The 22,301-nt window shown below is 42.5% G+C and overlaps 1 protein-coding gene across 3 annotated transcripts in view; it reads left to right on the plus strand.

Annotated features, from left to right (window-relative positions):
• The first annotated feature begins 1,328 nt into the window (after positions 1–1,328).
• MIB1 (mindbomb E3 ubiquitin protein ligase 1) overlaps positions 1,329–22,301 on the plus strand; it is a 116,762-nt gene continuing 95,789 nt past the window's right edge. For 2 of the 3 annotated variants that reach the window (XM_030552900.1, XM_030552901.1), the window contains exons 1-4: positions 1,759–2,321; positions 11,386–11,557; positions 15,391–15,520; positions 18,645–18,749. In XM_030552900.1, the coding sequence (XP_030408760.1) occupies positions 2,093–2,321; positions 11,386–11,557; positions 15,391–15,520; positions 18,645–18,749 (636 nt within the window). In that variant the 5' untranslated portion in view covers positions 1,759–2,092. Of the gene's footprint in view, positions 1,370–1,758; positions 2,322–11,385; positions 11,558–15,390; positions 15,521–18,644; positions 18,750–22,301 lie in introns of those variants that run through there. The other variant, XM_030552902.1, reaches the window with a different exon arrangement.

Here is a 22,301-nt window from a genome sequence, read left to right on the forward strand (position 1 = left end):
AGTAATACATTTTAATGTTTGTAGAAGGTTTCTTTCTATGTCTATATTATATATATAAATAAACTATTGTTATTATCTGAGGTCTTGGCCACCGGTCCTGCTCAGGCCACTGCCAGCTGAGTAAATGAAACCCCAAACCGGCAGCGGGCTGGTGGCTGGAACCCTAGACAAGGATCCCAGGCCCTGCTCAGCCCGCTGCTGGTCTGGGGTTCTGACCACCAACTCCTGCCAGCCAGGATCCCGGCCGCCAACCTCCCCTCAGCCCGCTACCAGCCTGGGATTCTGCTCACCCAGGCTGGCAGGAGGCAGAGTGGGGCTGGCGGCTGAGCTCCTGACTGGCAAGGGGCCGGCAGCCGGAACTCCGGAATAGCAGTAGGCTGAGTGCTGCTGGCACCCCAGACTGGCAGCAGACTGAGCCACTCAACCCCCCACCGGCCCTGCTCAGCCCACCACCAGCCCGCTCAGCCCGCTGCCGGCTGAGTGAATGGAACCCCAGGCTGAGAGCAGGTTAAATGGTTCAGCTGGCCTGCTCAGCCCACTGCCAGCCTGGGGTTCCTTGGGGGTCCCCAGGCCAGCAGCAGGTGCTGAGTGGGGCCGATGGCTGGTATTCCAGCTGGCAATAGGGCAGCAGCCGGAACCCCAGAGCAGTGATGGGCTGAGCCACTCAGCCTGCTACTGCATACCAACAGCAGCAGCAAACCCTCAAGTCCAATCACACGCCAATGGGCACCGCCGCCAGCCCAACAGACCATGGTGAAGTTAGCACAGCATCTGATCTCAGGGACGGGGCACCCATGGAGCCACAGCAGCTCATCCTGCCCTGTGCAGCTCCCCCCGGATGAGATGGATCGCTGGCAGCTGCCAGCCTGGGGGAGAGGCGCTCCCAAGCTAGGGTGGCCAGATCCAGATGTCCTGATTTTATAGGGCCACTCCCGATATTTGGGGCTTTGTCTTATATAGGCACCAATTACCCCCACCTAGAGTGATCAGACAGAAAAGTGTGTAAAATCGGGACAGGGATGGATGGGGGTAGGGGGGTAAAAGGAGTCTATATAAGAAAAAGAGCCCAAAATTGGGACTGTCCCTATAAAATAAGGATATCTGCTCACTGTACCCCAATCCCCTATCTTGATTTTTCACACATCTGGCTAATCCTAACCCAGCCCTGTGTGACATTCCAATTCTGGCTCGCTGCCTAGGAAGTGAGTTACTTTCACTTTCATTCCTCAGCAGGCAGCCTCCCCTCCCCCCAGCACCTCACTCAACCCAGCCCTGACGGAGGAGAGGGAGGAGGGAGAGAGGGGTGCCACAGAGCCTGCCTCCCTCACCTCAGCCGGGGGGAGGGGGGGAAAAAGAGTCACACTCACAGGTGAGCTCCTTTCCCAACCCCCACCCCCTCCCCTTCCCAGAGACCCCAGCAGCCAATCCCATTCCTCAGACTGTGCTGCATTTGGCTCTCTCTAGTACCCAGCAGCCCTGCTTCTACACTGCCTGGGCTGCCTGGTGAGTGGTGCCCCCAGGGAGAGTGAGGCCCTACGCGGCTGCCTGTTCTGCCTATGCCTAAGGACGGCCCTGATCAAAGGGGTTGGGGTGGTGCCCATCCTGCCAATGTACTCAAGCCAGAGCGGTCCATGCGCCCCAACATCGTGTGCAATGCTCAACTCCTCTCCCTAGGTGGCGCTGATGAGCGTCACGCTCCTGCGTGGCAGCATTCTTTCACGCACAGGGCCCTCAGATGCGCATGCGTCGTGAGCGGCAGGCGGCAGCGCATGCGTCGTGTGTGTTCCTGGCCAGAAGATGAGGCGGTGATGGTGGTCTCACTATCTCCCCGCCCCCCGGCTCCCGGATGTAGCGGATGAGGCAGCGTCAGGCTCGCTCCTGCCCCCAGGACGTGTAGGTGGCTGGCGAGCAGCTCGAGCCGGAGCCTGCGCGAGCCACATCCTCGCCCCGCAGAGCGACCGGCCCCGGCCAAGCGGAGAGGCCCCGCTCCCCTCCTGTAGTGCAGCCCCCGCGGAGACGACCCCCGTGGCCGGGCCTCCCGCCGGGCCCCCGCGTCCTTCCACCGGGCCCGTGCGCGAGGGGCGGCCCCGGCATGAGCAGCGCCCGGAACAACCGCGTGATGGTGGAGGGGGTCGGGGCCCGGGTGGTGCGGGGCCCGGACTGGAAGTGGGGGAAGCAGGACGGCGGCGAGGGCCACGTGGGCACCGTGCGCAGCTTCGAGAGCCCGGAGGAGGTGGTGGTGGTTTGGGACAACGGCACCGCGGCCAATTACCGCTGCTCCGGGGCCTATGACCTGCGCATCCTGGACAGCGCGCCCACCGGTAAGGGGGGACGGGACAGGATGCTCCTTTCTGTCTCGCCCCACTTGGCAGAGGGCACGGGGGGCTGGGGTCCTCGGTGAGAGCAGGCGGGCTGTGGACCGGACCAGTGATTTCTTCCTCTTCCCCTCTTCAGGGTCCGAAATCCTCCCACTGGAGTTGATGGGATGAACTTCAGCCGCGGGGCATTGTAGGCTGGCCCTCCCTGTAGAGGAAGTAGTTTGGACGTCTCTGTTGTGGACTTTTAAGTCTCGTTTAGATAAGTATCAGAGGGGTAGCCCTGTTAATCTGGATCTGTAAAAGCAGCAAAGAATCCTGTGGCACCTTATAGACTAATAGACGTTTAGGAGTATTGTTTAGATAAGGCATGTGTAAATGTACAATAGGGAACAGTTCTGCAGGAATAGGTGGGGTTGGAGGGAGATGGTGGGGACCCAAAATTTCTTTCATCTTTACTTTTTATTCTAAAAATACCTCTCAAACTGGTTCAGTTACTTTGTATTGAGGGCAGCAAGATGACTGATAGCAGCTCTTTGTTACAGCTAAACACATAATTTAATTTAAAACATATTTTACTTACCGTACATTTCCCTTTATTTCTGCTGTCGAAACGGCCATAGCATGTTAACACTCAAGTACATTTTAAAAACTTTATTATTTGAATTTTGAATTCACTCAGCTTGGACAATGAGTATAGAGCTGTTGGTTTAACTCTCACATTCTCTTGCACCGACACTATGCAGCAATTTTGGTGGTGTACCTACTGCAGGGAATGTTCAGCCTAACACAAACCAAAACCCCTGTTTTAATTGAAATGTTCAGAAAAAGGAAAATCCCAGTGGCCTTAGCTTTTTTCTTTTTTCTTCAATGAAAATTTGGGCATAGGCTTACTGGACGGGATTGGTTCAGAGGAAGGATAATTAGTCAGATTTATTGGAATTCCTAGTGTTTTCCTCTTCATTTCATGGCTTATATTTGCATTTTGCCTTGAGAAGAGGAAATGAGTGGGAGGAGGAGAAGGCCATCTTTCATTCTGCCAAGGGTCCAAATTATATATACAAAGAAAAATGATGTAGAAAGCTTATGATGTTTGTTATTTTCTTTAGCAGACTTCATAAGATACAGAAACACAGAATTTATTTAAATTTATTGTTAATACAGATGTGCAATAGGGAGAAAACTTTGGTCATATTGGACACTTGAGATGGATACGCATTATTCTAAATGTGGCACTGTTCTTGTTCTACGTGTCCTTTTGGTGCAGTAGGATTGGACTTGGTATTCAGGAGGGATATGGTTTAAAAATGTAAGCTGGAAATCTTTTATGAATTGTTACAGAAACAATAAGGAAAGAGTGTGTGTGTGTGTTTTAGTCTTGGATCCTGATTTTGCAAATGTTTATGCTTGTTCTTACCTCCATTCACATGAATGGGCCTACTGAAATCAGCAGGCCTGCTCCTGCTTAAAATTAAGCATTTGCCTATATGTCTGCAGGATTGGCACCTTGAATGCCTGCTGTTCTTGATCCAATGTGTAGATTTCAAAGGAATATTGTCAACTTGAAATGTATCTGAAAGTTCTTAGCTACTGTAGTTGCAAATGACTGTGGAAGTTTTCACCACTCTTTTTTTGTTGCTTTTTTTCAGTTTTTGTATTTTTGACATAACTTGTGGATAGTATTAATTTGTCTCATGTGTTAGCCTGATGACAGTATTTCTCATGCACTTGTTTGGGAGAAGCTCATATGTTCACTTCTCTCCAGGCTCCACCTGAAGGTGTTTGCCATAAAAGAGGAGTAGAGTTGTTTCTGAGTTTTAGGCTAATGGGTGTCTCCTCTTAAGAGAACACCTGCATGGAACCAAGGGGTAGCTGGAGTTGGGGTTGAATGGTAAATCTCTTCTTCATGTCACAGTTCCCTGGGGTGTGGAAGCAATAGGAATTTGGAAAGAAGGGGACGCAGCGGGGCTCTCTGAGGGTACGTCTACACTACGGGATAATTCCAATTTTACAAAAACCAGTTTTATAAAACAGATAGTATAAAGTCGAGTGCACGCGGCCACACTAAGCACATTAATTCGGCGGGGTGCGTCCATGGTCCGAGGCTAGCGTCGATTTCCGGAGCGTTGCACTGTGAGTAGCTATTCCGTAGCTATCCCATAGTTCCCGCAGTCTCCCCTGCCCCTTAGAATTCTGGGTTGAGAGCCCAGTGGCTGATGGGCAAAAATCATTGTCGCGAGTGGTCCTGGGTAAATGTCGTCAGTCATTCCTTCCTCCAGGAAAGCAACGGCAGACAATAATTTCGCGCCCTTTTTCCCTGGATTGCCTTGGCAGACACCATAGCATGGCAACCATGAAGCCCGTTCAGCTTTTTTTTTTTTTAAACAGTCACAGTATGTGTACTGGATGCCGCGAACAGAGGCGATACTCCAGTGCTACACAGCAGCATTCACTTGCTTTTGCATGATAGCAGAGACGGTTACCAGTCATTCTGTACTGTCTGCTGCCAGTGTAATTTGGCAATGAGATGACAGTTATCTGTCCTTCTGTGCTGTCTGCTGCTATCATGGGTGCCCTCGCTGAGATCGGCCGGGGGTGCAAAAGCAAAACTGGGAATGACTCCCCAAGTCAATCCCTCCTTTATAGTTTCTAAAAATAGAGTCAGTCCTGCTTAGAATTTGGGGCAAGTGTACTAGAGAATCAGTGTATCAGAGAGCACAGCTGCTCCGTGTCAGATCCTGCAGAAATGATGAGCTGCATGCCATTCACGGGGGGTGCCCCTGCAACAACCCCACCCATTGCTTCCCTCCTCCCCCAACCTTCCTGGGCTACCGTGGTAGTGTCCCCCCCATTTGTGTCACAAAGTTATAAAGAATGCAGGAATAAGAAACAGTGACTTGTTAGTGAAATAATGAGGGGGAGGCAGCCTCCCCGTGCTATGACAGTCCAGGTAGGACATTAAGCGGTGCGGGGGAGAGGAGCCCAGTGTGCCGCTGCTATGATAGTCCAGGCAGGACAGAATCTTTTCTTTACACAGGAAAGGGAGGGGGCTGATGGAGCTCAGCCCCCAGTGGCTATGATGAAGATGGTTACCAGCCGTTCTGTACCATCTACTGGGAATGACCAGGAATCATTCCTATTTTTACCCAGGCGCCCCTGAGGCCAGCCAGGGGTATTCAGCAGTTATCAAGCATGTACCGTCTGCCACCAGGGAGGGGAGAGGAGCGGATACTGCTCTTCACCGCTGCAGCATCACTTCTACCAGTAGTCAAGAAACGATTTATTTCCCTTTTCTTTCACATGTGGGTGGGGAGTAAATTGACGATCTATTCCCTGAACCACGCTGGACAATGTGTTTGAACCTACAGGCACTGGGAGCTCAGCCAAGAATGCAAATACTTTTCAGAGACTCCTGGGGACTGTGGGATAGCTGGACTCCTCAGTACCCCCTCTCTCCCTCCATGAGCGTCCATTTGAGTCTCTGGCTTCCCGTTACGCTTGTCACGCAGTACTGTGTAGCCTGTAGATTTTTTTTTCAAATGCTTTGGCATTTCATCTTCTGTAACGGAGCTCTGATAGAACAGATTTGTTTCCCCATACAGCAATCAGATCCAGTATCTCCTGTACGGTCCATGCTGGAGCTCTTTTTGGATTTGGGACTGCATTGCCACTCGTGCTGATCAGAGCTCCACGCTGGGCAAACAGGAAATGAAAATCAAAATTTCGCAGGGCTTTTCCTGTTTACCTGGCTACTGCATCCGAGTTCAGATTGCTGTCCAGAGTGGTCACAGTGGTGCACTGTGGGATACTGCCCGGAGGCCAATACCGTCGATTTGTGGCAACACTAACCCTAATCTGATATGGTAATACTGATTTTAGCGCTACTCCTCTCATTGGGGAGGAGTACAGAAACCGATTTAAAGAGCCCTTTATATCGATATAAAGGGCCTCGTAGTGTGGCTGGGTACAGTGTTAAATTGGTTTAACGCTGCTAAAATCGGTTTAAACGCGTAGTGTAGACCAAGCCTGAGGTAAGAGCTGAAAACATTATCTGATAGTCTCATCAACAGATAGGGCACAGCATTAGGACTCTGGACCTTTAGGTTCTAATTTGTTTTGCCACTGACCTGCTATGTGACCTTGGGTAAATCATTTCACCTCTATACTGGCTTCTTGTCTTATCTAGATTAAACACTCTCTCACTGTGTGATTGTCTGTTGTCTAGCATAAGGAGGCCTTGATCTCAGTTGTGGCCTCTAAGTACTAATGTAATATAAACAATAGCAAGAAATTGTGGGGAGATGTTAGAATTTGGGAATCAGCTCCTCAGTACTGTTAGAGAGGCAACTGAGAAGGAATCCACAAAGGGAGGTGTGCACCCAAACATGTTTGTTGGTTTTGGGTCTGCTCACTGTTCCTTACTGAAAAGACCATTATAAACATCAGCAAAGGAACAGAAAAACCTTCCCCCCCCCCAAAAAAAAGTGTGTGTGTGGGGTGAGGGACAGAGGGAATCATAGAATAATAGATTATTAGGGTTGGAAGGGACCTCAGGAGATCATCTAGTCCAACCCCCTGCTCAGAGCAGGACCAATCCCCAAATCGCCCCCTCAAGGACTGAACTCACAACCCCGGGTTTAGTAGGCCAATGCTCAAACCCCTGAGCTATCCCTCACTCCCTAAGGGATGGGAAAGAAGTGCGGGGAAAACCCAAGCAGGACATATTGTTTGAATGAGGCGTATCAGAAACTACATTTTTTAAATTTTAAGAAAATTTGAGTTGACGGTGTCTCTAAAGTTGTCTTCAGTGCAGAATTCATTCAAATGTAGATAATTTGAGTTAACTCCTCTCAGGTTAGCCTACTTCCAGTGAGAGGACCACACTTTTGAAATATATTGAACTACACAAAGTGATTAAGTTAGCACCTGATGAATTGTGCTAACTTGAGCATTAACCTGTACCCCCGACAGGCCAGCCAGCTGAGGTTAAGAGCACTGCCATACTCGAGTTAAGGGCTTTTGTGTATAGACAGGGTTCAAGTTAATTCTGCAGTAAAGCAAGCCCAAAATACGTTTCATGTGTTTCTGGAGATATTCAAGTAGCTCTGATGTTTTATTATAATATATAATAAAATTAACCCATTTTACACTCCACCATTACTACCAGGCTACTATACCACTGAAATAAGTGCATTACAGCTAGATAGATAACCAAAAATCATGGAATGATATTTTTATTCATCTCAAAATATTGAAATTCATCTTGATTAATGCATAGGGACCTTGAAATGAAATTGCTTGTCATGTAATTCGTTGGGATATACTGTTAAAGTACTATTTATAAAATAAAAATTCAGTTGGTTTTCAAATAACTACAAGTGTGCTAGCTCAATTTTATAATCATTCCTTGTTTTGAATACCTAATAAAAGGAATTATCAGTATAATACACACTGTGGATTTGTTTCCACTGTTGGAACTTTCTGGTTTTTCTACCAGATTGCCACGAAATCTATGGACTTTGCTTTTTAGAATGTATATGGAATGTATAGTCAATTCTATTGATTGAAGTGCTTGAAGCCAAAAGCTGTTCCTACTGTCAATCGTAAAGAAACTTGAGGCCTCTAAACAGATTTAGACTTCCAAAATAGTTTATTTTACAAAAATGTGTTTAGTTATATATATCAAACACTGACTTTAATAATTTGATTTCATTGCTCACAGGCTGTGCACTTGTCAAAATACATTTTGTAGACACATAGCAATTGACAGATGCTATTTGTATTTAAAAATTACTTCTTTTAAATGTTTGATGTAGTAGTTACAGACTGTAATCACTACTGCAAGGTTATATTAATGCTTCATAGGTATCAAATCTTGCAATTCCCTAGCCTTTCTGCACCTGTTTTTGGTTAAAATGAAAATTTGGTTAAAGTGCCAAATTGTCCTGCTGGGTCATGGGAGAAAATGAGGCTTTTATCTCTTAATCAGCAGTCTTACTCCAGACCAGAGTAATGTTGCTTACTAAAACTCAGTGTTGTCTGAAGATTGTTCAGTGACTTCTGAAATGAAGTTCTTACTCCATGTCTAAAGGTATTGTCTAGACCACGAGTGGGCAAACTTTTTGGTCCGAGGGCTGCATCGGGTTTCGTAAATTGTATGGAGGGCTGCTTAGGGGAGGGGGTCTTGGCCAGGCTCCCACCTCCTGTCTGCCCCCCCCCAGACTCCTGCCCCATCCAACCCCCTCAGTTCCATGATGGCCCCTCTGGGACCCCTGCCCCATCAACACACCCCCGCTCTCTGTCCCCTGACTGCCCCCAGACCCTCACCACCCCATCCAACCCCTCCTCTCATTCCTGACTGCCCCCACTGCCCCATCCAACCACCCCTTCTCCCTGTCCCCTGACTGCCCCCCCTGCCCATGACTGCACCCTGCTGCCCCATCCAACCTCTCCTCCTTCCTGACTGTCCCTGGGACCCTTGCCCCCATTCAAACCCCTGTTTCCCCTCCAACCACCATCCACACCCCCATCCCCTGACCACCACCTCAAACTCCCCTTCCCTCTATCTGTGAAAATTCTAAAGTGAATTTCTGCTTCCCTCTTGTGAATATGCACATGGTTAATACAAATAATTTATTGGATTAAAATGTCAGACTCTTCATTAAAAATATTTAACTTGAAGAGTCGTGTTCCACATTTGTTTACACCTGTCTTAATAGTTAAGTCCTGCCTTAAATATTTTATAATTTCAGTTGTTGAAACTTTATTTTCATTTAAGTGAATAAAACATGTTTTATATTGATCTAGTAACAGACAGCTTGATTCAATCAAAGAGAAAAATTGTGGATTGCCAAGATATTTGGGATTCATCATAACACCATGTGTGTTGGTTGTATTTCTTCTGTATTAACGATGACCAGATGAATGCTGCTGCTGATGTAATTCCATATGTTTATTTACTAAAACTGTGGATTTTTTTAAAGCTAATCCCCCCACATTTGCTACAGAATCACCTTGATATTTTTTTTAAGTCTTGTCTCTTTATCTCCTTTCCTGCATCGCTTCTCCTTGGTAGTGCTGATTAGTATCTTGCATGGTGTGGAGGTGGGATGCATATTACCCCCAACTTTTCTAGAGTAGTCATTTGTAGCCCAACTTTAATTAAGAATGACAAATCCCTCTGCCTGCCCCCCCACAACTTTCCCTTTCCCATGGCGTATAAATTGGTAGCCTCTTGGCGATCATTATTTTAACTTTCAGTATTGCACTAAACAAGATGCAATCTTGACTGTGAAGGGGGTTACTGAGTCAGGGATGTAAAAAAGAAGAGGAAATAGTCTCTGAAGAGAGGATGATTTTAGATCTACCAAGGAATGAGGAAAAAAAATAAGTTATTTTCTGTCAAGTCCCTTTGAGGTAGGCACTGGGATGATATAAGAGGCAGAATAGTAAGTGGTTAGAGATGTTGTCGACTCTACAAGCAAAAAGGATTCACTTTTATTCACTTTGTCGAATTGACAGTGTCACTCCATTAAGACCTCAAAATAGGAAATAACGAGCTTGGTGCTTTTGAGTCATTTTTACAATTTAGTGTGGTAAAAATGACATGCCTCCGATACCTGGACGTAGAAGCGGGTCCTCAGAAGGCAGCCTTATGGCTGTTTTCCACTGTTCCTGGGCTGGGGGAATCTTCACACACAAGCTTAGACGTTTGCTATATATGTTTATAGTCAAAGACTGATAAAAGATGGGGTGAGAGGATGTTTGTTTGCCTTGGAGCAATGGCCAGATGGGAAGGCAGTTCTCTTCCTCGCCTTTGTGGTCCCCCTCCTCCTAGCTGTTGGTAAAAGGAGTACTGGCTCCTACCACTGTGGCCACTTTGCACACTGTTTCCATCTTTCAAATCAGCATCTAGCTAGTAGGTGGCTATTAAATTTGAAACCGTCACTCCCAAACCACTGTTCCTTCTGAGCAAGAGAAGGAACCTTTTGTTTTTTTTTGGTCTGTTTCCTCTCTAATGTCAGAGGTGCCTAGCTGTCTTAAGGCTGGGTAACTGGTGGGATTCTCCGCTATTCTAACCTTCCTCTAGCATCCATTTTTTGTGTTGTCCTGATCACTGAATAGCACCATTGCTTATAGCTTCTGGTGTTCATAACATTCCTAAACATTAGCAGAGTGAAGCTGACTTGATTCTTGTCCATTTCACTGCTGTTCACAGGGTTCTGAACAGCAGCAGTGACAACTCTTAGGCCTGCTTGGTTCTTGCTCTGCTATAGCTTGGAAAAGCTATGAGCATATGGAGAGACTTTGGGGCTCTTTTTTGGCACACTTAGGAAACAACGCCCCGGCAGTTTGCATGTGGTTCAGGTTTAGCAAGTTACCTTAATAACCAAAAGAGCAAGACACTTAATTTTTTAAAAATCAAAGCATAGATTCTATTGAAATAATGACAGTTGTCCATGAGAGCTTCCTACTGGTCACGAGCAAGTACATTTTTCAAACTGTGGTTAAAAATATAGATGGACAGAATTTAAGCTCCTTCGTTGTCCTATGGATGTTAAATATAAATCACACTAAAGCATCAGCTGTTAGATCCTTAACATAAACTGTGTCACTGCACAATAGTTGTTACAGTTCCTTTTTGATCCATTGATAGAGAATTAACCTGACTGTTAAAACTCTCCAAGAGATAGTATTTTTGATGGGGATTTCTGACAATTTAATCCCTAGAAGTTAAGGGAAACTTCATTATCTTTCCTCTTTGAATATCTGTATTGAGTATATAGCTGGGAAAAAAAATAAATGTGGTCTGTAATATATATTTAATTTTTGAGAAGGGAAGGACCTTTCAGCCATGGACTAGCAACCAGAAAGATGAATGATAGTCCCCAAATCTTCCCCCCCCCCATCCATAATTCCTTGATTGGCATGGGCTAATATGGTTGCCCCTACTGAACCCCTACTTGCTCAAGTATTCTTTGACAATACATTTAACTTAATTTTGGATGTCAATAAATATCTAAGTAGTATTTTTAAAAATCATACTGTTGTCACATTCTTGTTTTCATAGGTATCAAGCATGATGGAACTATGTGTGATACTTGTCGACAGCAGCCAATCATTGGCATCAGATGGAAATGTGCTGAATGCACAAATTATGACTTATGCACAGTTTGTTATCATGGGGACAAACATCACTTGAGGCATCGTTTTTATAGAATAACCACACCAGGAAGTGAAAGGTAAAATGTGTGTTTTTTCCTGAGTTTAAATAGGGGAAGTAACTTATTGTAGATAAATAGTTTTTCTAACTGCTAATTTGGTTACTGTAAATTTAGCAATTTAACGTATTTGCTCAAGACACAGATTCTGTTCCTGATTCTGCCACTGATTTGTTTTGCAGCCGTAGACAAGTCACCTAACCTCTGTCATGCTCTCTCTCTGTAAAATGGGAATATGGTACTTGCCCTTTGTTAAATGCTATGAGATTTACAATTAAAATTATTATGTAGGTGCTGAGTATTATGGTGTGTCAAACTCAGTATTTCTTTTTCCTTACAGCATTCTGTATTGTTACTGTGTCAGAGTCCTAATTCACTAGCTGTACTTCTGGTTGTGATAAGGAAAGAAGGCAGAACAGTGTATTCTTGAAAGAAAAAGTTTCATATACAAGTAATGTCAATGAAAAGTCTTCATTCTTTCTATGAAAGACTGAGACTGCTTTTCATATATTTTCTGAAACATACACATGAAGTATAGTGTTTTTCATGCCTGAGCTTTAACATCGCAAGTATATGTTTGGAGAGACATGACATTTGATCTTCCAGACTGTCCAGTAGAGTCTGCAGTGTATTTTTCTGTTCATTTATCTTTGAAGCCCAACCATGACCACTTAAATGCCAACAGTAATTGTTTTATTAACAAATCACCTATCTGTGCATTTCTGATGTTTGTGCCAGTGTAGTATACCGGCACCAAAATACATAATGTCAACAGGATATCTGAATTAGAAACAGGATTATGACTTTGCTGGAAGATGAGGCATAAAGGATAAGCTGGGACAGTGAGGGGAAGATGTCTTTTTTCAAACACACGTCTTTAATAATATTTACTAGAACACAGAAAATGACCTGGAAGATAAATTGATTTCTGTACAAATATTTTTTTTTCAAATCTGCTTCTGTTTAAAATCCCATTGCACTGATAGGAAGAATTAGTCGTCTTTATATTGCTTGATAGTTGAACTTTCCAGTCCCTTTTAAAAAGAGGTATTTGATGTAGCCAAAATGTATGTTTGTCTGTTCCAGCACATGCCCTTTTCGTCTTGTTTTCAGAGATAAGCAGTGATAGCAATCCATAGGCTCACCATATACTTATGGCCTCTTAATGCTCATCCCCTTAGCTTCTTCCTGTAGCCCAGTTTGACTTCTCCCTTGATGATGTAGCTCATATACACAGAAAGGCTCCATTAGCTTCCAGAAACTTGTTGCTGTTGGATCCACCTTAGCTGTGAAAAATGAACTGAAAATATTTAACTTTTTTTCCATGGAATTTGAGGGAAGGTTCAAAAGAAGTGTTCAGAGATACCTTCACCAAAGAATAATGGAGTAAGTTGAGAGCTCAGCCAATTTAATTCCTGAATCCAGAATAGTATGGTGAGCTGCATGTTGATGTCAAATCTACTATTGATAAATCCTTTATTTTGTAGACATTTTAAAAGTTTTTTGACAGAAGACTAAAATTCTATTCCAAACAAAACATCTCTTAATGGACTCATCACACTCATTCATTCGCTGGACAGAAAAAGTAGAAGGAATCATTAAGAAGACTTTTGATCAGCTGTTTGCATAGTTTGCTGTAGCAGCTTATTCTTTCTATGGCTCCTCATCTGCTGACTCTGATAAATTCAGCAGGAGAGTTTTATTCTCTCCCTAAAATGGTTGCGGGGCTGTAGGGGTGGAGAGGAGGATTCTAAAGTTGTGCTTAGATTAAAGATATGCTTTGTCTGCCAAAAATCTCAGGCTTTTAGGGAACAGAGTGGGGGAGTATGGGCATTCAGAATGGTGGCTCTTCAGAGAGAATTTTAATTTTACCTGTTCAGGTCTGTCCCTACCTCCACTTGGGGTCAAGGAAGTACTGAGTTCAGGCAGATCCATTGGGGACATGTAACTTACATTCTGCAGAAAATTGAGGGTGGGCAGGAGGAGATTTTGAGAACAGTTTTGCGCTACAGAAAAATAAGAGTGATGGAAGACAAGTTGAAATATTGAGTGAAGGATTCCAAAATGTGTGATAGGAAGAAAAAAAAATTTGTCAAATGACCTCCAATATGAAAACAAGGGGGAATAATAGCCTGGTACCAAAATATAACAGTGATGGGTCCTGCCACCTAGGGTGCCACCTGGTACTAGAGTACAACTGAGCCCTCTGTTTTACTAATCTGGGCTCCCTCCTCACACTGTGCAAAGCCTTCCAAGCTTGCACTCAAACCATCATCCACGGGCAGGAGCCACACCCAGCTGTGTTCATGAATGCATGCTCCAGCGATAGAGAAGCTTCAGCCAAAATACGCCAAGCTCCCCAGCCTAGGATGCCAGAGCTATATCTTCCTGCCTTGGTCAAAAATGTGACCAGTATATGAAAGTTATTACCCATTCTGTCCAGTCCATCGATGTGGAGAGGAATATGCACAAAGTCTTTGTTAACTGAGCTGCAATTTTTTCCCCTCACACTTCACTCACATCATACTGTTTTAGGTAAAAATTATAAAATAGATTTATTAACTACAGAAATACAGATTTTGAGTGATAAGTGACAGCAAACAGATCAAAGTAGATTACCTAGCAAATAAACAGAAACGCAATCTAAATCTTATACAATACACAGGTTTTGACAAACAGTGTCTCATCTTGTTAGATAGTACAAGCAGTTTGTAGATGTTTTATACACAGGCAGCAATCCTCTTTTCTAGCCTGGGTCCAGCACTTCCCCCAGTTCAATCTTTGTTTCTCAGGTGTTTCCAGGTATTGCGTCGTAGAGGGAGAGAGGCCTCTTGGTGATGTCACTTCCTCCTTTTATAGTTTCTTCCGTAAGGTGGGAACCCCTTTTGTTCCCAGCCCAGTTTTGTTCCCAAGCCAAGTTCCCAGCCCAGTTTGTGCAAAAATACAGGTATCAAAATGGAGTTGAGTATCATGTGGTCTGGTCACATGCCCATGCATGCTTGATGAGTCATGGCAGCCATTAGCCATAGGCTATCTGAAGCATCCCCTGGTGAGGACAAGCCTTTTGCATGGCCGTTGTCTTTGCTGATGTGCCATTAGCTCTGGCTAGCTTCTTCATTATTGTACCTGAAAGGCTTGTTGTGGGTGCTTCCAACTTCACAACATCTTTCAGTAACACACATACACAGCAAAACTTCATAACTTCACATGTGATAGCACATACAATCCAACAGGATATTAACATTCAGCAGATCAGGACTTTTAGAATGATACCTCACAAGGCATACGTTGTACAAAACATACCAAAATTATATGACAGTGGTGAAAATGGCGATGCCAGGGTGTCACAATAACTGCCAGAATAAAAAGAGGATACAGAATTAGGGGAAAATATAGATTTACATAGATCTTGAAATTTGCTTAGAGTGAGCCCTGACAGGAGCAAAAATACATTGTTTACAAATGCTGCTTTACTGATCTTAACAATATCTGATAATACCTGTATGTAGGTGTTAGCATCTTATTGCCAAAACAATAAAATGTATTATCAGGAACCCTGGAGATACAAATCCAATAATCTTAATATTACTTAAAATATTAATTGCAAAAAAGTAAAATTTAGACATGGAAAGAAGAGCTTTTCACCATGTGACTTTTCAGAATGCTGAATTTTCAATACAATGTGCTGAGCTTTCTCATAAAGATGAACTTACTCACTTAACCCTGCATTTCCTAGTTCTTTTAATTTTGTGGGATCTTTTAATGTTCAGTAATGTTGTGTTGGTTAAATGCTCCATTTCAGGACCTCTTGTGTGTTGCTTTTATTAACTTGTCATTTGATTTTTTAACTTCAGGGTGCTGTTAGAGTCTCGTCGTAAATCCAAGAAAATTACAGCAAGAGGAATCTTTGCAGGTGCCAGGGTGGTACGAGGAGTTGACTGGCAGTGGGAAGATCAAGATGGTGGCAATGGACGTAGGGGGAAGGTAAAAACGAAAATGGCTTAAATAAGAAAATACATCACATATTACTTATGGGTAACAAGTGCTTAGATTATGTCTCTATAAACTTCTGAAACATAATGTTGTTTACCATTAAAGCGTTTGTTTTAAAATGGGTACCACTTATGCTGCTGTAAGTTATTATAGGACAAGCATTCTCAAACTGGGGGTCGTGACTCCTGAAGGAGTCACAGGTTATTACATGGGGGGTTGTGAGCTACAGCTTCCATCCCAAATCCTGCTTCATCTCCAGCATTTATAATAGTGTTAAGTATTTTCAAAAGTGTTTTAATTTATAAGGGGGTGGAGGGTGTTGCGCTCAGAGGCTTCCTGTGTGAAAGGGGTCACCGGTACGAAAGTTTGAGGACCACTCTTACAGAATGTAGTCTTGAGCTTAAATGATCAAAATTGAAAATATGAGACTTGCAGATTATCTCAATTCCCTATTTTTGGAATGTTCATGAAAATATTTTGGGTGAGCTTTAGGACCATTCAGGAGTTCATGTAAAAGCTAACATTCTCAGACATACCCACTCAATCAACCTTCACAACAGGGGATTTTGCTTTCTCTTCACTGCTGTCAGACAAACCAAGTTACTCTGTATATCACTGGCTCAGCAGGTTATTTTAAAATGTAAGAGCTTACTTAACAGGTTTCTGTTTTATGATCTATTATTTTGAGGCTCTTCCAGTTGTATTAGATTTGGGGTTTTTTTTAGGAGTTTAGACAATTCTGGAAGTTCTTTAGTTGGAGGTACTACATTACTGACTTGTTCATAAAAGTTTTATGTGCTAGCCTGATGTTTTGGAATAAAGATCTCTTCAGCATGTTAAAACTTAATATAAAATCAGATGCAGTTCTGTTAATTGACAAATCATGACTCTAGGACAGGGGTGGGCAAAGTACAGCCTGCGGGATTGCCACCCCCATGGCTCTACGGGCCCCACGCCGTTCCTGGAAGCGGCCGGCACCATGTCCCTGTGGCCCCCCAGGGAGCTGTGGGCAAAGGGCTATGCGCACTGCCCTCGCCTCCAGGCACTACCCCCTGCAGCTCCCATTGACCGGGAACAGGGAACCGTGGCCAATGGGAGCTTTGGAGGAGGTACCCGCAGGCAAGGGCAGCGCACGGAGCCCTCTGTGTCGCCCCCCCCCCTTTCTCCAGGGGCCTCAGGGACGTGGTGCCAGCCACTTCTGGGAGTGGTACGGGACCAGGGCAGGCAGGCAGGTTGCTTGCCCTGGCTCCGGTGCACGCCTCTGCCACCCTAGAGCTGCTCCAGGTAAGTGGTGCCGGGCCAGAGCCTGCACCCCAACTCCCTGCCCTGAGCCCCTTGCTACATCCATCCTGCACCCCAACCCCCGCTGCACCCCTCCTGCACCTCAACCCCCCGCCGAGCCCCCTTGTACACCCCACACCTCTCCTCTGCCCCAACCCCTTGCCCTGAGCCCCTTCCTGCACACCGCACCCCACCACACACACACCCCGCACTCCCTGCTGCCCCCCAACCCCCTGCCCCAGCCCTACATTCATGGCCCTGCATGCAATTTCCCCACCCAGATGTGGCCCTTGGGCCAAAAAGTTTGCCCACCCTGCTCTAGGAAACAAACTATAGAAAACATGCAGGAGAACTAATTATGTGCCCAGAAGAACTTGATCTAAATGTGGATTTTAAACAAAGTAAAGCTTAGTATAATTTCTTTAACATACATAAAAGAGAGATTCTAGAAAATGAGAATAACTTTTATTGTTTTAGTGAATTGATGCATTGAATCAAATTTATTTTGTGGTCTAAACATAATTTAAATAAAATATTTTGCTGTGCGAACATAGTTACTGTGTATTCTGGTATTATGAAAAATCTATATACAATCTGGAGTTAGCCATTTTGGGATCTGATGATTACTAAAGGGGAACAACAAACTTGAAATCCAATTTTTAAAACATAAGTTAAAAGGAATTTCAGATACTGCACCTTGAGACTATATCTCCCTGACAGTTTCTGTATTTTTTCCATTACCTTTTCCTATTTATTAAAACAATTTACAATAAATCTGTTATTGATATGAGAAATCTACACAGAGGAACTTACAAGCAATAAATGGGAATTTAATTAATTACTAAATAGTCATTTTCACCATTTCCCCCATGAAACCTGAAAAATATAAATATTTATTTTTTTCAGTGGTAGTAATCATGGGTGTTGTAGATGAGTGACTTAATCACATAGCTCCATATATTACTATGCCATGTTACAAAGCAAAGGTGGCATTACTGCTGTGAAGAGCTCACGCACTTTAGGTCCTTCTCCTGCAAACACTTGTTTGCTTAACTTTAACCAGTGGGACTATTTTCATGCTTAAAGTAAAGCACAAAAACAAATATTTTCAGGATGGGGTCTACTTTAAGAAAAGAGGGAGACAGCAAATAATGAGAGAGGCTTTTGGATAAGTGTTGGGAGAAAGCTAGTGAAGACAGTACATTCAGAAAGATGCTTATGTGTTATGGATGCCACTTCAGGGTTGCATTTGTTACATGGCATCAGTATTTCAGAAATGCAAAGAAAAAATAGAGACCCCCCAATCTTTTCATCTTCACTCCCCTTCTGTCCTGGTATTTAAAGACTGGGATTAGACTTAAAATTGGGTTATATAATACAGACTGCTACCTGCAGGCTACCAGCCTGATGTAACCAAACTAGCTTAAAACAAAAGCAAGTGCCGAGAATAAATTGTTGCCATTTTTGGTATTTTTAGTGAGTTTTTTTTCTAGTAAGGACTTGTAAAAGGATTGTAAACCAGTAAATTTCATTTTGTACTTCTCTACCATTTTTAAACCAGTTTACTTGAAAAAATATGTATCTTATGAAAGTGGCAATCTGGATGTTTATTTCCTAGGGATAGCATTAATTAAGGTGTATGAACGTTTTTGGTAGAAAATGATAAAATGGCATTGGGGAACTGGAGTTCTGGTTTAAAAAAAAAAAAAAAAGGCTTCAGTAAACCCTTCTGTATCATGCTTTTAACTATAGGTAGAAGTGGTGGAGGAAGTTTAAAGTTCAAAATATGTTGCTAAACTTTTGTAACCCATTTTTCTGTTTTTAAATTCAATAGGTAACTGAAATCCAGGACTGGAGTGCATCAAGCCCACACAGTGCAGCATATGTTTTATGGGACAATGGCGCTAAAAATCTTTACAGAGTTGGCTTCGAGGGCATGGTAAGGAGTAAAGCAACACAAAGGGTAAAATACTTGTGGGGGAAGGGTAGTAAGAATAGCTTACGCTGTGCTTTTATTCTCCTTTTGTGATATCCTTCTGTCCGTTTGCATGCTGTTAATCAGTTCATTGTGAATACAGCTGGATGGATCATGAATATGCATTATGAAGGAAGTCTGATCTGAGAGTTTATTAAACATCGATGCAAATCATTTAAACTTTAGAGCTAGCTTCTGCCTGAATATAACAGATATTTACATTTACAAATGCAATTTTCCTCCTGGCATTAATGTTTTACTTTAATTAGAATTGGTAAAAAAACAGAACTATTTATTTGTGAAGTTCCTTAAAAGGCCCTAACTTTTTCTTTAATGCCTCAGAATTTGGTTTTTGAAAATCTCCGCAAATGCCAAGTGTCTAGATTAGAGCACTGCAAGTCTTACAGCTGTCATTTAATTTTCACTGTGAAGAACAGTCCAAACATTTTCAGATAGTTTTAGAGTATTTTTTTCCTACTTTGGAGCTATTGTACTTCAGACTTTAGCACTAGGTTTCTCATTTTGATTTCACAACTTTTAGAGTATAACAAGAGCACAAAAAGTGGGTCAGGTTTGGTCATGAGACTTCTGTTGATATCTTTGTTTCCTTTTTATATGCTCTTACCCTAGTGTGGACCAACGAAAAGTTTCCTTGATTGTCAACTGCTGAAACATATTAATGAGCATTATCATTGCATCTTTTCTGTTAGGTTTTTTTTCTTGGTTATATATTGCAGAAGGGAGATATACTGACTTACATTAGAATGTCCTTCTGTCATATTCCTGCAACAATAATTAAATTTAACAGAATGACAAAGCAGCTTTTGTAAAAATAGTAAATTTTGCACCGTATCAGCACTTACAGGATCAAGTGTAGTTTAATTTAAGACAAAATCAAAATACAGCATTTGTTACTTCTCCATCCGATTTTAATCTGATTATACCTCATAATTGACTGAACAGGTTCATATTCTCAAAGAGGAATATTTATAATTGGGGGAATTATCAATATTCTTACAATATCAGCTAAATAGATATTAGAGCTCTTAATACCCCAACCATAAGTAGAATGGTTTAGTATGTGAAAGCCTCTTTGATAGATACTGCTTTGTACAAATCAGAGATGATCAGCCATTTAATAAAGAATAGTAACCCATTTTTAAAAAGAAGCTTCAATTAAAAAAACTGCATTGCCATTTTTGTATCAAATGTGCTTTAATTTTCTACATTGACAGTTTATTTTTCACATTGTACATTTAAAACTTATCTTGCTATAAATCAGTTTCTTCAGTAACTTACTATTTGTTTCAAAGTGTTTAGGTTTATCAGTTATAACTGTGGATGGAAACAGAACTGAGCTTCAGCATTGTCTGTAGCAAACGGGCACTGTCTACACAAGTTTTAGCTACAATTTTGTGACCAGAAAGTGGACATGATCACTTAAGATACCAAGAAATATGGTTTAGTGCTGCCATCACAACCACCTTTGTGCATCCACACCTACCGCTACACCATATTTATATGTTAATTTGAGGACAATTAGGGCAGCTATCTCATGGTGCCTAGGGAAGTGATTCACTGCTAAAAGGACGTGTTCAGAGAAGCACCAACAGCACTTGAGGCAGTACTGTGTGGTGGACTCTACTGCATGGAACTGGGAGGAAGAAGGCCTGCACTCAAACAGTACGGTGCTGGTTAGAGGAACACAGCCATCTGCTATCTTATATCACAGAGGTGAAATGTGGTTAACTGACCATGGTTGCTAAAAGACTTTAAACGTTTTGTTTGGATCCAAAAACAAGTTAGAGCCAGTAACATGTTACAAACATGTCACCACTATGGGGTGCCTTAAACCTACACATTTCTAAAGTAGATCTTATTCCCTGGGAATTCATTTATTCACTCAGCTACCAAATTTCCTTTGCTTAATAACTTTAAAAATTGTTTGCATTTCTACAGTGTCCATTCTAGCCTCAACCTTTTCCTTCTTTTCATTACGAAGGAGCTTTCCCTCAATTGTGGAGAGTTTGGAGGAAATAACTTGGGTTTATCATCCATTAATGTCAGAGTTCTCTGTAAGTTATCTCTGTGTGTGGATATTTGCCAGCAAGGTTTGAATAGCTACAGTGCTGAGAGGGTGAAGGAAACTGAAAGGATCCGTTGCCCTTGTTTTCCTTTTGGCATTATTTTCAACTTTTTCTCTTCCTGACTGCCATCTGAAGGCTGTTCATCCACACACATTGTGAGTTACCTTAAAGTAGTACATCAAAATTCTCTGAGTGGATTAAAAACAAAGCTTATTGACACACAGTTAAATTTTTGAATAAGTAAGAGAAATCTGTCATTATACCTACGATATTGCTGGGGAATTTCATACCCAGAATTAGGGTAGTACACTACAGTAGAGGAAACTGCCTCATGGCTCAGACCAATGGCCTATCTACTTCAGTATCTTGTCTCTGGCACTGATCAGAGCTGATGCTTTAAAAGGAAATTGCAAGAAACCATGCAGTGGGCAATTATGGAAACTTTTCATAGGGATGTTTTCATTTTAACTCAGTTTGCCGTTGGCATGTGGCCTGAAGCGTAAGGGTTTTAATCCTATCTAATGTTCTTGGCCTCTTTTGCCATGTAAATCCTTTTTTGAAATCTGCTAAACTCTTGGCCTTAGATACTAATGTGTTCTGGTAAATTTATTTCCTTTTACCCATTTTTAATTTGCTGTCTTTCAGTTTCATTGAAAAGCTCCTTGTTCTTGTAGAGAGAGAAGAGGGTAGCTTGGAATGTCTGATACATCTTCTCCATATCATTCATTACTTGGTGTACCTCCATGTTTTTGCTAAACAGTCCCAATATTTTCAATCTTTCCTGATACAGCAGACATTTACTGTTTCTAATTATTTTTGACAGTTATCTCTGAACACTTGTTTCTGCTGTCATTTTTGACATAGGGAGATCAGTCTCATTTTTTGTTTTTAAATAGCCATATTTCTAAAGTTTAGTGTCGATACTAATTTTTGGCATGATTCTGTGGCATGAACAACTATAGTGAGGTACTGGTGGGTTGACCATTGTTACTGCTTCATTCAAGTTATGTGTGTCCTTTAGGATTAAGTTAAAAATAGAATCAGTTTTAATAGGCTGTCCTTTAAATCAGTGGTACAAAATTGTTAGTTACTACCTCAAGAAAAAATCTACTAACTGCCCTTTGGTGCATGAAGTATCAATATTTTTATTATAGTAATCAGGAAAAATTCTTGAGCAAAAGGAGGGGTGGAATTTTGAAAAGCATTGGTTAAGCATAATATAAAGAAGAGTGAAGATGATAGTTCCTTTGGTTTTGACTTGTATATCCCTTGTTATGTTGACAGAACATGGAGAGAATTGCTGTAAACTGATATAATTTGAGATTTTGCTTGTTTAGAATACTTATATATTAAAGGTTTTTGTCTATCCAAGAGTAACCCATACATATTGGAAAGCTGACTATGCTTCTGCAGGTACAATACCAGATTC

The sequence above is a fragment of the Gopherus evgoodei genome, chromosome 2 (assembly GCF_007399415.2).
Source record: "Gopherus evgoodei ecotype Sinaloan lineage chromosome 2, rGopEvg1_v1.p, whole genome shotgun sequence".
In the NCBI taxonomy this organism is placed as follows: domain Eukaryota; kingdom Metazoa; phylum Chordata; order Testudines; family Testudinidae; genus Gopherus; species Gopherus evgoodei.